This window comes from Pelmatolapia mariae, linkage group LG6 (genome assembly GCF_036321145.2).
Source record: "Pelmatolapia mariae isolate MD_Pm_ZW linkage group LG6, Pm_UMD_F_2, whole genome shotgun sequence".
In the NCBI taxonomy this organism is placed as follows: Eukaryota; Metazoa; Chordata; class Actinopteri; order Cichliformes; family Cichlidae; genus Pelmatolapia; species Pelmatolapia mariae.
The window spans coordinates 21,614,901-21,629,252 of NC_086232.1; the positions used below are offsets into that span (position 1 = coordinate 21,614,901).

Here is a 14,352-nt window from a genome sequence, read left to right on the forward strand (position 1 = left end):
TTTTTCTTTTTTAAAAAAAAAAAAGATGTTTGCTGCATTAAATTCAAAGAATACATCTAATACATTATAACGTCATTTTGTTTGTCACTGATGGGTTTTGGCGAGTGTTTTTTTTTTTCTTTTACATTGGTGGAGCTTTTTAAAAAAATCTTTTTTAACTGTATGTTACATGTTTTGTCTTCCTGTTAAAAAATGTTTTATTTTATGATGGCTAAAGGTTTATGCATCATATAAACTTCAGCTTCCTCTAAACTTTTTTATTTTTTTTTATTTTAAAAAGTGTACATGCAGTGATTGAAATGAAAGTAAACGTCTGCAGATGGGGAAACTGTGAAACTCTTGGTATTAATGTTCCTCTTAGTACCTCTTTACACAGTAGAAAGTGGTAAGACTGTGGGTGGTAATTACAGTTTGTGGTCCCAGCGTGCTAGGCAACATGTTCTCATCACTAGAGATGAGGAGATTGGAGTCCTTCACACGTCTGCTCTTTCTCACAATCTCGTTTTAAGCATTATGCTGATCCTCGGATGGTCTTTTTCTCTACCTGTTAATTTGATCTCTTTCTGTTGCTTGGCTGAGTTGAATGAAGAACGCTCTTTGTCTGGTAAATTTGTACGTGCAGAGCGTTGCTTGGCATTCATGTACTGTTCTTGCTTCAATAAAATCAACAAGAGGGTAGAGTTTTTCCATAAAATGAAGTCTGTGTCTTTTGGGGTTTTTTGTACAGTTTTTGGAAGCTTGCAGGATTAATCCACTTAACAGTGAAAAAATAGGTTCTGTCAAAAGTTGGCCGACGGTGTCACATCTAAGCCGTGAGGGTGACGCCACAGAAAAAGGCACTGAGAAAAACAAGAACACTGATCTATTCACCAATCAAGAAAGCAAAGCAGACATCTTAACAGAGAAGTGTTCTGTGTCCAAAACTCCTCAGGAGTGAAAGCTAAAGGCCCCCATACTGTTCTTTTCATCCACAGTCATCCATTCAACCCTCGTAAAATAGAAGTTAGAGAGAGAAAATGTCGCCGAGTTTGAATAGCTAGTGAGCCCCTCATTAAAAGCTTCTACTGTAAAGGCTGTATGAAAATTGGCTTTGTAGACCAACAGTTTATCTATTTCAGAGTTCACAATACTTCCCTAGACTTTACCTCCACTGTGAAATCATTCCAGCTGGCCATTGATGGCATGGATAGGTAGTAAGATTTGCTGCAAGTTATAGAAACAGTTGGGAACGATGAATCTTGCAGGACACGTCTCATTTTAATTTGTTTCAAGCAACATTAAATTGAGAGAGCACTCTTCTTACTGGAAGAGAAATCCATCTGAAAGGACATTACTTATTCGCAGGTGATGTAGTTTTGATCAAATGTAGCTGGCATGCCTGAAATAAGTAGCACTTCACATAGCGCTTAGCGTGCCGTGTGGTTCTTGGGTGTTTGTGAACTGTATAATTTGGCCCACCACAGATTCACGTCAGTAATCTCCATCATAATAACACCTGCGTCACCGACGTTCATGCACAGGCATTGCTCAACGCTTGCACCTCTGCACAACTTTAATATGAGCGTGTGTGTCAGTCAGCTACATTGATCGAACACAAAAAAGAGAGAAAATAGACAGAAGCTAATGTGATTTCAGAGTCTAGTTTTCTATTTCTGGAATAATATAATTATGTCTTTTCCCTTCCATATGTATGAAATGAAGCAAAGAAGAGACGGGTGAAGTGAAGAAAACCTGTTGCTCTAAGTGCAGAAAAGTCGTAATCCGTGTAAAACAGTTGGGGAGTAATGGCAGCTCTTTTTAAATTAGTCTGGCCACATTACCAAGACAGCTAGGAAACTCTCCTAGCCTTCCCAAGCAGTTGTAATGAAGATAAATCTGGGTTTAACAATGCTTTCTTGAGTTGCCAGTTAATTTAAACTCAGTATTGTATGGGGAAAAACTGATTGTAGCCTGCCTTCCACCCTATGACAGATGGGATAGGCTGTAGTAACTCTGCAACTTTGAACCGGATTGGTGGAAGAAAATGTATAGATGGATGGATGCATGCTGTAGGAGTTTTAGAAATAACGTTCTCTGCTGGGTCTCTCATAGGGGAATTTTGATGAGCGCCGAATTCCAGCGACTACATGAAAGGGCTGCATTGTTTCTTTGATGAAAGGCCTGCAGTTACTCAAAGTCAGGGGGAAGGGGATGATTGAGCCAGTGTTGCTCATGTTAGGCTATCATAATATTACTTCAATCGATTGTGACAACATTACAAACCCAGGATCTATTCGTAACCCAGTTAAAGGTCAAGGGCTCATCATCATGCTCATCTAAAGCCACCAAAATAGAATTTACAGGCAGTGGAGGGGTGAATGGATCAGTGGAATATTATTTTTTCCATCCCCACATGTTTCACTTCCTAATTTCCAAGAATTCCGCACAACCACAACAGTTAGCTAAAACTATAAGGTGACCTGTTACGCTAGTTGAAAGTGTTTTTGTTTAAACCAAAGTGGCATCCACATCCTGCTCATCAGGAATTTCTCAATGACCCTGACAAGGACTTTTTTTCAGGGAACTCGAGCTGAACTGCCCAGAAATGGTCTTATAATCGAGTTTAAAGTCTTGAATCTTAGTCATAGTGTGGGCTTTAGTATGCTTTGTTTCATTCGAACCAGATCTGAAGATCTCTCAGCTTTTCTAACTTGCGACTCCAGAAATGAACTGATAATCTCTCACCATCTGCATTACAGTGTTGATTTTTTTCCTGTTGAAAAGGGGAAAACCAAAACTACTGTAATGTGTGGCCTCTTGGCCGCGAACGGAACAAGTCCCCATGAGAGTTGCATCAGAGTTATACAACAGGACATAGTTGGTCAGTTGGACTTTTTACTGCGGTTTTGGGGTTTTTTTTTGTTTTTGTTTTTTTTCAGGGGTTTTTTGGGGTGGGTTTTTGTTAAGTTTTTGGTGTTGTTGGTAAAAGTTTTTTTTTTTTTTTAATTTGTGTGTTTGTTCTTTTCACTAACACAAAGCTAAAGATGATGCATGGCTTTATACAGAAAGCACCTCCTAACTCCCCCGATCTCTTTCAGATTTGTGCAGTGTGCTTGGAGGAGTTCAAACAGAAAGATGAGCTGGGGATTTGTCCATGCAAACACGCCTTTCATAGGAAGTAAGTACACGGTCTTATTGACATGCACATGCACACACACACATGTTTGTACACATCCAGTCAAGGACAAACAAGTCATTATAGATTTCCTTATCTGGATGGTGTATTTCCATTGATTTTCCTGCTTTTTAGGTATAGTAAATACAAATCGGTAGATGTTCTGCACTTTCAGAGACTTAGGGTGAACAATTATTGTCAAGCTTGTTGCGTTTGTGTGGAAGCCAACAATAACAAATGCCTCAGAGTTGCATGTTTTTGGGACATAAAACTAAAGCCCATTGTTTATGAACTGGGAACTGCAGATGACATGTTGGATTGCTTCAGCCTGTTTGTCCCACACCTCCCCCCATGACCTCCTACTTCAACTGAGTTCATTATAACAGCACAATGCCTCCCTTGGCCTAGTTTTTCTCTGCAGTTGCTGCAAGAGTAGTGACCCCTCACCTCTATATATACACTGCTCTGCTCTAGTGCAAGGTAAGAAAAGGCATGCCGCTGTACAGAGGAAAAGGTTTATTGAGGAGGGTATTGCTGGGTAGATCTTTTTACAAATGATGACAAGAGAGGCCAATTATACAAGAAAAATAGGGTTCCAGTGAATGTTTGGTTAATGAAAAAGAAATAAAATAATAAGAAATAAAGAGAAGTGCTAGTGAGTCATGCAAGTGAAGAATTATTTGCGAATTTAGAGATATGTTTGTCTTAATCCTTGCGTGTAATCAAAATCTGTATCAAGATTTGTGAATGTGTACACACAGTTGTAGATGTGTGTTTGTGGTTATTAACGGCTTAAAGTGTTGCACTCTGAGAGCTGGAAATAAATCTCCTCTCACCCGGCTGTCTCTTTACGAGGATTTTGGCTACACTTGGGTCTGAGCGGCTCTAGGAATAGATGCGTGATGGTTTGCAAATGTATGTGAAGATTTATAGCTTAATCTAAAATATAAAAAAATATATACCTGCATTTTTTTTCCTAGTTAATGAGCTGATATATGTTTCATATTTTCCTCTTGAACACAGCCACTGGGAGACAGAAAGCAAAGCCTCTGGTGATCTACATTTGACCACTTAATTATTATTATGAGTAGGGCTGGGCCATATTATACCGTTCACGGTAATACCGGTACAGTGTTAGGCAACGATAAGAAAATGAAATATCGCGATAGAAGATGGGTAAAACGCGCATGCGCAGTGCCTTTGTTTTCACACGCACATGGCCGATTGTTGAGTGAAACGGGTGAACAAGAATTGGTTTGTAAAAATGGTGCAACTTCAGTGATGTGGAACTGGTTTGGTGTTTGTCCGTCAGATACACAACAAAGCACATTTTTTCTGTAGAACATGCAAGAGGGTCGTCGTTATTGCCGTATTTCTCGGACTAAGGTGCTCGTAAATCTGGGAGTAATCTGGGTCCTAAACTCCGTCCCCTTCAGGTCCCAAAGTCAAACGAACACTGCAGCATCACTGAGAGTTAAAAACTGTCTAAATTCTTTCATCTTTAATAAAATGATCAGCATTGCTGCTTTACCAGGTGTAACTATGAAGTTTAACATCCAGGCATTCATGAAAACAGAATTTATTACATTTAACGGAGTTAGAAGTTAGCAGGAAGTTAGCTCGCTAGTTTCGCTAGTTACCTAAGCATGATATAGCATGTTCTGACAGAGATTTCTGAAAAAATTCAAACGTACTGCTCTGCTATCACTTCCAACATAAATGAAGATAGGAAACTAAACAGCAGTGACGTTTGTAGGGTTACTGAAGTTGGGCTACCTGGTATATAATGATGTGCTACGTGATCGCTAGCGACACAGCTATGTTAGCATAACATAAACAGTGAAGCTGGAGGATGAACCTAACACTTTTCCACTCGATAAAAGTTAATGTGAAGGTTCCTGATGGTTAGAGACAAATGCAATCGCATGGCAGGATGCTGTAAACAGACCAAACTTCAGTCAGGAGAACAACTGAGATAATCCATCCACAATACGAGGTTAGTCATTAATATACTGCAACAACATGGGAATAGAGCAGCTGTGATAGAATACAGCATTAATGAATCAATGGTACAGAAGTGGAGGAAGCAAGAAGAATGAGTTGAATAAAGTTTGATTTATCTGACTGCTTTGTTTCGCTTAATGTGCCTTATAATCCCGTGCACCTTATGATCCGAAAAATATGTATTTGACTTTTTTATTTGGCACACTGCAGTAAATTTTCAAATATATATCGTGATAAATATTTTTGGCCATATCGCCCTGCTCTAATTATGAGCTCTGGGTAATGACCAAAAGATTGAGAAACAAAACACATATTTACTTATGAGATGAAACTTGTGGCAAAGAACGCTTTTAAAAGGGCGCCCTCATTAGGCCAGGTGGAAATAAAACTCCTATAGAAAGCCGCGCAAGCATGTGGAGAACATGCAGACACAAATATTTTAGGATAAACCCAGGAAAAAAAAGTTGTCTTTGGTATATGAGGTTTTACATTTATTTTCTCCTTTTATTTTCCACTCTGCGTGGGGTTTTTTTTGTTTTGTTTTTTTTGTTTGTTTTTTTTAAATTTGGGATGGATTTGATACCAGATGGTCTTCCAGATGTAATTCTCCCATTTATCCGGGGTTGGAATCAGCATATCACTAACTTGTGACCCCTCCTGAGACTCGTGTGCAAGTCTTTAATTCATACTTAGTTTTAGTCATAATTTAGGCATCTAAATTCTTGTAGTTTTGGTCTAGTTTTAGGTTTTATCATCTCATTTCCGTCAAAGGGGTCTGTGGTTATGACGTACCTATGGGGTAGATTTAATAAAGAAGTGTAACCCCCCGTAAAGCGAATGCGTTAACGGCTACATCATGCCATTTATTAGCGCCCACTGGTGGAAAAACTATGTCATGGCACATTCTCTAAATTGATTTCAACATACCGTATTTTGTTTATTCCATAATTTATTCCAACATTTTGGCACCCTGCACCACTGCACATATAAATATAAATATGCCATACGTGTTGCTGTTGTCAGTTATCAATTCCGTTACGTACACTGAGAGCAAAGAGCTAACCGGAGCCCATCTCCGTGTATGTGAACCCATAATAATCAATAAAGCTGATTCTGATTTTGATGCTTTTTCCTGCTTACAAGCTGCTATCCTATATTTCCTGTACCCTCTGTACTTTACTGAATCGCTCGCTTCTTTCATCCCTGCCTTTAACTATAACCGCTGTGTTTTTTCTTTCCTCCAGGTGCCTCATTAAGTGGCTGGAGGTGAGGAAAGTGTGCCCGCTGTGCAACATGCCTGTCTTGCAGCTCGCCCAGCAGGCCGGCAGCACAGACCCTCCTGTGCAGATAGAGCAGCCTTTGCCTGGTATTGAGAACTTGGTGTAGCAGACTGACGGCCTCCTTCACAGTACACTACAAACACACGCATCCCGACACTCATGCTCTTACCTGTACAGGTACACTTTTGGTATGAGTGCGTGGACAGACTGGAGAAACTGGAGCTAATGCTCAGATCTACGCAAAAGCTGCGAATCTGCCGCCATCGCCACCTCTCGTATTTTTTTGCATTGGTTCACAAAAGAATTTCCTAACATCGGCTCTAACTGAGAGTCAGCTGTTTTCATGTATTTTTATTTTCACGGACAATGAAGAAGAGCTGATAACGAAGAAGTTTTCCTTTTCGACCGAGACGGTCGATAACTTTTTCACAACCAAAGCACTTTTCTGGGGACACCAGCGAAAGACCAGGAGGAAGAAGGAAAAGACAAAAGGACTACAGTACACTAAAATCTGAATAGTTTTTCTTTTATTTAACAAGCACTTTATGAGAAAGGCAAACCTGAATTTGCATGTGGCTCGTAGTCCCAAGGTCAATATATTTTATCATTAACTCTCATTTCCATGTACAGTACAAATAAACCAGGGTTAGGTCATTTTGGATTTTTTTTTTTTTTAACAAACAAAATGTACATACACATCAGAAAGGGACATCGATACCCACGGTGGTGGATGCTGGGAAATTTGGAAAGTTTGTTTAGTTTGTGCTGCACACACACAAGAAACCGAAGTCAAAGTATCCTCGACTTTACGTCTGACTGAATGTGAAAGGTTTTTACACGCACACAACCCACACGCACACACAATTCAGATGAAACATGAAGAATTTGTTCCCACATCACCTCACTCATTACTCATTCATAATGTTACAGTTCTCCTTTTTTGTAAGGATTTGAACACATAAAGATGATGCAGTGAACAAATTATAGCATCAAACGTGTGTGGATACTGTCACCCCTCCACAACCCAGGCATTACTCACAGTTAGGATCAGTGACAGGAAATCAACATTTCACGGTGCCCACTGTTATAATCTCAAATTGTGTTGGTGTGTATGCACTGATGCTTAATCTTTAAACAGTTAAACAGAGCCAACAGAAGTAATCAAGCACTCAGACGTTTCCCAAGTAACACAGATGTTGCGCTTTGCTTCGCAGCGTTTTTATTTCATTGAAGCTGAGCTGCGCGGGTGCCGCAGAGGCTCGTCTTCGCAAACATTTCACAGAAACAAAGTCTCATACTGTCGAGTCGGCATCACTCGAAATATCACCGCACGTCCCTCTGAATCTGAATCTGAATGACTTCTGAGTTTAAGCGCGCTGCATTTACCGTTGAATTTGTTTTTGCTTCCGCTCTAGTATTTATGCTTTTTTAAAAAATATATATATATATTTATTGTGATATCTCGGTACAGCTTCATAGAGAGAACGAGTTAGTGGACTCAGCATAGCTTTCAGGCAACATTTCCACACATACATTGGGAGGGGCTCGAGCCGCGAACCCCCCTCCTACCCCCACCCCCACCCACAGTGGTAGCAGTCAGCAGGTTGTAATGAAGCAGCAGTTTCATTCACACACGCGCACACAGGTTCAGCTTTTTGGCCGTGGTATTCTGGCGCTTTCGCCTCTCGCCTCTCTCTGTATAGTACAGGGTGCTTTTGTTTTGTGCCACACATACATTAACCCTGAACCCCTGACCTTTGTGTTTTTGTTTTTGTGTCCTGTTAATATGTTGTTGGGCTAAAAGAAAAAAGCTTCATCACTCTGAGATGAATTAGAGATTGTCATTTTATCAATGATGTGTGCTATCCAGTAACAGCTGTGTGTTACTTTTTTAGAAGCACAAACAACAACAACAAAAAATGAGCCCCCACTACAAAAAGTGAGCTTTCTGTCAGGGCTAACATGCTAACGGATTGTTCTGTTTCTGGCTGCTTTCTTTCTAAATTATTACACAAAGGTTGAGGTTCAAAATACGTGGACGGTGCTTCTTCCATTGTTACTTTGATCTGAATGTCAGGCCACACACACACACACACACACACACACACACACACACCGCAGTGTTGACCTCTGTGGACATTAAATAAGAACAAAAACAGGGTTATTTTTCTGTCTTGTGGGAGGGTCACTCCTGCATGGAAGCAGCACGGTGCTACATAAAAATGTTAAGGCTGATTGAAACATATGGCCAATCCCAAACAGACTTATTAGGACACTTCTCCACTTCAAAAGAGTTTTATGTTGAACAAATGAAGCAGCATCAAATGCTGCAGCGTGTGACGGGCAGTATTTGTTGCCTTCTCTCTTCTCGGTTTCGGTTACAAAAAGGCTGTGACTGTTTTTCTGCACTTATTATTCCCAGAACTTCACTTTATCTTTCTTCCACTGTCCCCCGATAGACGCTGGTAATAACACAAGTCTTAATGCTTTGTTCCTGCTAATGGATTTGTCTTTGAATGTATGTTTCAGGAGAAAAAGGAGAGATTTAATGTGAAAATGTGCTATTTTGCGTAGTCAAGTTGCCACTTTGTTTCACCACTGTTAGATGTATGTAGATGCTAGTATCGTAAATCATGTATTTACACACGGTGCACAAAGAGAAGAAAAAGCTCCTTCCTGTAAACTGAACGGCAGCTGACACTTCCCCGCAGTCTGGTCTATCTTAAATGTTGCTCGATTGTAAAACACCTTCCACCTGATTTTTTTTTTTCCTTCCCGCGTGCCGTCCCGATCCCGCTAAAAGAGAGCGCGCCAACCCACGGTGAATCAGATTGATCGAGCAAAGAGATGCGAGGGAGTTTCTGTGAGGCTGTGGGCAGAAGAGGCTGGAAGCTGAGCCAGTCATGAATATAGTAATGAACGACTTCCCACCGCTGAAATCACCATTGACGTCAGCGCCGCTCCTGAGTTACCTCGGGCTATAAATAGACGACCGTCAGGAGCACAGTTTTACACCGAGAAATCTACTCGTATTGTGAGTGGAGAGCTTCCGAATGACGGCCTCACAAGCCACTTTTATTATTGTCCCTTTAGGGCAAGGCGTTTGATGGGAGAATGTGACAGACTCAGTTTTATTCATAAAAGAGTAAAGTTGTTACCTTTTCCTTTCAGATGAGGGTTGCGTTACATTTCCGTGGTTGATTTTAGCGACCAGACCATTTAATTTTATTTTGAAATCTCTATCACTGCCGCCCTGAAGTGAACTTTCTTCTTGTTTGTATGGTGTGCTATTTATTTCACCACTGCTCCAGTAGTGACCTCCTTACCCACCAATACCCCCCCCCCCGTTTTATTTTAAATGTTGTCCAAACAAATCCTCCCACCTCCCAGCTTGAGCAGCGTTCCTGAACACACCCTCTTGCCTCTTTTTTGTTAACACTGATTATGTTTGTGGACTTTCACAGACATTTGTTTGTAAAACTAAGAATTCTGCAGCCAGAATATTTTTGGAGACAGTCGCTGTACAGTATTTGTAAGCTCTATTTTTGTATATTGTTATTTTGGAGAAAATAATATGCTTTTTTTTTTCTTGTTTTTTGCTAATTTCATGGGTATTCATTTCAAGAAAATGTTGCATGTGACTTGAGTTGAACTGTAAATAAAGTTTCCAAGTTTTGGAAGGATGTTTGTTGTGTTTTGTCTTTTCCTCTTCCAGATGTAGTCAAAATGTATCACTAAATTGACAACTCAGGAAAAATAATGTCTGTATGTCCCGTCTCAAGATGCATTCAGTACCTCTTGGCTGGACTGATGTAATTCAGTATTAGCAGGGTGTTCTAAAAGTTCCCTGAAAGCCTTCTGTTGATCCAAAATTATACTGTGAGACTAGTAATTCTCTGTATTGGCTTCCTGTTAAATCCACAAACTTGCTCATGCTTAGTTGTCTAGATTTTTCTCCAGAATATTTTACAGAGATTTTTACCTCACAGTCTAAACCACCTTGAAGTGACTGTTATTGTGATTTGATGCTATATAAATAAACCTGATTTGAATTAAATTGAAATCATAAATATAAATAAAAATAATGTTCCGCTGTTATCCTGGTGACTGACAATGGCTTCAGAAAATGAAGGCCACCTCTGCTTAAGTCTTTTTTTTTCACTATCATTTACTCCTTGCTGGGACTGTTTGCCAGTAAGTATCAGTAAATATGATGCACCAGCGCCACCTTCTGGCTAAATACAAAAAAGTTTAAACTGCATTTTGAGTTAAAATACAGTGAATTTTTATTGACTGGGTATTTGTTGGTAGTTCGCAGATGGATGTGGTCCTGGTTGTTGAGCAGGACAGACGAGAGGCAACTGTAACACTTTTATTTTCTCCAAAAAGAAATAAACTAGAATCATGACACTAGGCACACCCAGTAGGATTCTTCCTGCCTATGAAAGGAAGGAGGACAATTTTAATCACAAGTTTTGACAAAATTGATACATTTTTTGATGTAGCTGCAAACATTTTTCTTCCATACACATGGGTACTACACACTGGGCCATAAAGGGATGGACATGGTCAATACTCAGGTAGTCTGTGGTGTTTAAATGATGCTCAGCCGGTGCCAAGAAAATATCCCCCGCATCACTAAACCAACACCAGCCTGAACCATTGACACAAGGTAAGCTGGATCCATGCTTTTATGTTGTTTACACCAAATTCTAACCCTGCCATCCAAATGTTTCAGCAGTTATCGAGAGTCATCAGACCAGACAACATTTTTCCAATTTTCTGTTGCCCAATTTTGGTGGGTCCATGTGAATGGTAGCTTCAGTTTCCTGTCCTTAGTTGTGGCACCCGGTATGTCCATCTGCTTCAAGGATCAACGTGTTTTGCATTCAGAGATGCTTCTAGGCATACCCAATTAAGTTATTGGAGTTACTGTTGCTTGTGAGAATCTTCTCTGTGAATCCTAGAGATGGTTGTGCGGGAAAATCCCAGCACATCATTGGTTTCTGAAATACTCAGATTACTACAATAATCAAACTACAAATACTCTGGCCCCAGCATTATGCCACATTCAAGGTCACTTAAATCCCCTTTCTTCCTCATTCTCATGCTCAGATTGAACATCAGCAGGTCGCCTAGACCATGTCTATGTGCCTAAATGCACTGAGTCACTGCCACATGACTGGCTGATGAGATATTTGGGTTTATGAGCAGCTGAACAGGTTTACCTAATATAGTGGCCTTCAGTCTATCTAAAATATTAATTTCAATATTGATTTGCATGGTTTTTAAAAGTGGTTTGAGTGCATAAGACCTGGACTTACAGTACCCTTCTTAGGTGTCCTTTTATTTGAAATACAGTGGAAAATGTTCCCATCCACTGTTACAGCCAGGGACACTCTAACAGTCTCACTTTGTGCTTTAAATCGAATATTTTTACCTGTCAGTAGGAATATATGCATTTATTGCATCAAAGGATGATGTCAAAATTCAATTAACCTGTCCCCAGCCTCTCGTCCTCAGGACTCATCCACTGTTGTTGTGGCTACTATAAGGTTGTTTCTACTTTAACAAAAGGGAGCACTCAGCAACATCTGGCCACATGGCATTTCGACACAGCAGCTGGTTTTAACTCATGTTAGAAACCCTTCATCAGGGCACAGCACACTCAGGGTCCGTCTGTTTTGTGTCTGTTTCAGTAAACAGTGGCTCATGCACATGTTAATAACTGACAGACAGAACAGGCTGAGAAAGTGCTGGTGTGGCTTGTTTTTGTCACCCTGTAAAATGGTCTCAAGTTTGAGGACATTGTTAACCTAATGCTAGTGTAATGCTACTTTACTTCAACACAGATCACTTTTATGTCAGCATTCCTATTTCAGCCTCTCCCTTTTATCTGACTGTGAGCTCATGTCTTGTGTGCGCATTTTAGTGAGCGTTTGAATTTGTGTCATACGACATACAAACTAGCATCCACAAACTTAAAATCTATAAATATTAGTTAGCACTTTATAATGATGTCACGGTATTAAGCACTAGTAATATATTATTAGGGTACTAGTAAGAGCTTAATTCATCATTTATGATGACATTTATAAATACAGATACATCATTATGATTATATATTTATAAATGACACACTAAGGAGGAGTAATGCTCTGTAAAAGATGAACTAAGCACTTGCCAATACCTTATTTAATACTTAATAGTGTGAAAAGTGCTGGCAAATATTTTATATCGTTTTTAAGAAGAGAAACCATCAGAATATCTGTGAAAACTCCAATAGACGGCTCATTTGATCTGACCCATAATGGGAAACTGGTCCAGTATCTAAAAATGCTTTTTCATAAAATGTAGTTTATCAGTATAATATCAGTATTTTATTTGACAAGGGGCTGTCCTGACATAGATTATGATGTAGTACTTGATAGATAGATGTTTGTTTGTCTTATTTAATTATCAACCCTAAAACTGACAAGTTAGCATAGATACGTCAGCCCACTCATCAGCAGTTTTCTGTGGAAGTGTGAAAACGAGGACTAGACCAGCTGGTCCTCTCAGCAACCTCAGACCAAAATCAATTAAATGCTGAACGTCCAGTGTTGCTTTGGCAACAGTTTGAAATGGTTTGCAATTACTCTCTGTTGAATTTTAAAGCGATAAGATGGCCCACTTTACCTCATGTCCCGTTTTTGTTGGGATCGCACGATTGATTGAAGCGCCAAATGATGTTCTTAAAGATCTGCTTCAAAAGACTCCATGATCTGATTTATTTTCTTCTTGAATTCAGATAATTGAAGGTAGACTTCCTTACTTTGTGTTGATTACAAAAAAAATCGATTTTCAGAATTATTTCAGGAAATAATAACATTTTTTATTACAGTGTTATAACTCCATCTGAGTCAAAGTGATCAAAAAGTCATTTCAACATATATTTATAGTAAGGAAGAGAAAAGAACAACAAACTTTCGGTTTGATCACTTTTATTAAAACGTGAACACTTTGAGAGGCCACCGCGGCGTTGCTTGAAGTGCTGTTTGTTGTTGTTGCAGTGTTGTTCGCAGTAGCGGTGCTGATTGTGCTCGTCATGTTTGTTGCAGTCGTGGCAGTGGCAAAGGTGGGAGCGGTTGAATTTACAGTGGAATTTGTCTGGGCATTTGCTGATGCTGCTGATTGATGAGTAAAACATCCGTATGAGACAGAAAGAGAATAAAGTAAAACACTTAAATGAGAAACTGTGTTTTACTCACCGATGGTCAGGATCTGTATCAGAATGGTCAGAAGCATTTTTGATCTCTGTAATGCCTGAAAACCAAAAGGAAAATTGAAATATTTTTACTTTAAACATTACTGTCTAACAAGCAAACGGTCTAAAAAAGAAAGCTGAACAATCTGTTAAAAGTGTGTTACTTACAACACTCCTGTATTTTAATTTCTCTCAGCTCAGTTGTCTCAGTTGTGAACTTGTCTCAGTGCCGAGTCTTCTTGCATCTCAGATGAGCAACTTCGCCTCAAGCTGTGAGTTCTTCCCGTCTTTTATACTGTGAATGGCAGACATGAGGAATGACATGAAAGAGACACCTTTGAAGGATGGCCATTCCTTTCACAGCAGTCACCTAAGTTTAACAAACTGCTCTGTTCATGCGTGCATCTCCAGGCTTGTGAGATTATTGACAGATTACAAAGGAATCGGGTTGTTGACAAAGTGAAGGAACTGTTTACCTGTGTGACACAAAGACAGCCGTGTGCTTATAATGGTGAATTATCTGTTTCAGAGCTGCTTGGCCATTAATTTAACAATGAATCCACCGTATAAAGCATGTCATGTGAAATACATGGAATGGGCACGCAGGTGAAGAGAAGGAGGGTGTGTGTTCAACATGCTAAAGCCATGTCTTGTGATGGACTTGTGTA

The 14,352-nt window shown here is 39.7% G+C and overlaps 1 protein-coding gene and 1 long non-coding RNA gene across 3 annotated transcripts in view; one reads left to right on the plus strand and one right to left on the minus strand.

The window, feature by feature from the left end:
- The window catches only part of rnf24 (ring finger protein 24), a 31,877-nt gene extending 21,792 nt beyond the window's left edge, over nt 1-10,085 (plus strand). Inside the window, exons 5-6 of the mRNA XM_063476183.1 lie at nt 3,078-3,157; nt 6,403-10,085. Of these exons, the coding sequence (XP_063332253.1) occupies nt 3,078-3,157; nt 6,403-6,544 (222 nt within the window). The 3' untranslated portion in view covers nt 6,545-10,085. The remainder of the gene's footprint in view (nt 1-3,077; nt 3,158-6,402) is intronic.
- A 3,419-nt stretch (nt 10,086-13,504) lies between these two features.
- Nucleotides 13,505-14,081, minus strand: LOC134628799 (uncharacterized). 2 transcript variants are annotated; one of them, XR_010094020.1, is made up of 3 exons: nt 13,853-14,081; nt 13,689-13,743; nt 13,505-13,607 (listed from the first exon to the last, which is right to left on the minus strand). It is a non-coding gene; the product is annotated as an uncharacterized LOC134628799 (long non-coding RNA). The 2 variants fall into 2 exon arrangements; XR_010094021.1 differs by having other exon boundaries at nt 13,522-13,604.
- Nucleotides 14,082-14,352: the final 271 nt, after the last annotated feature.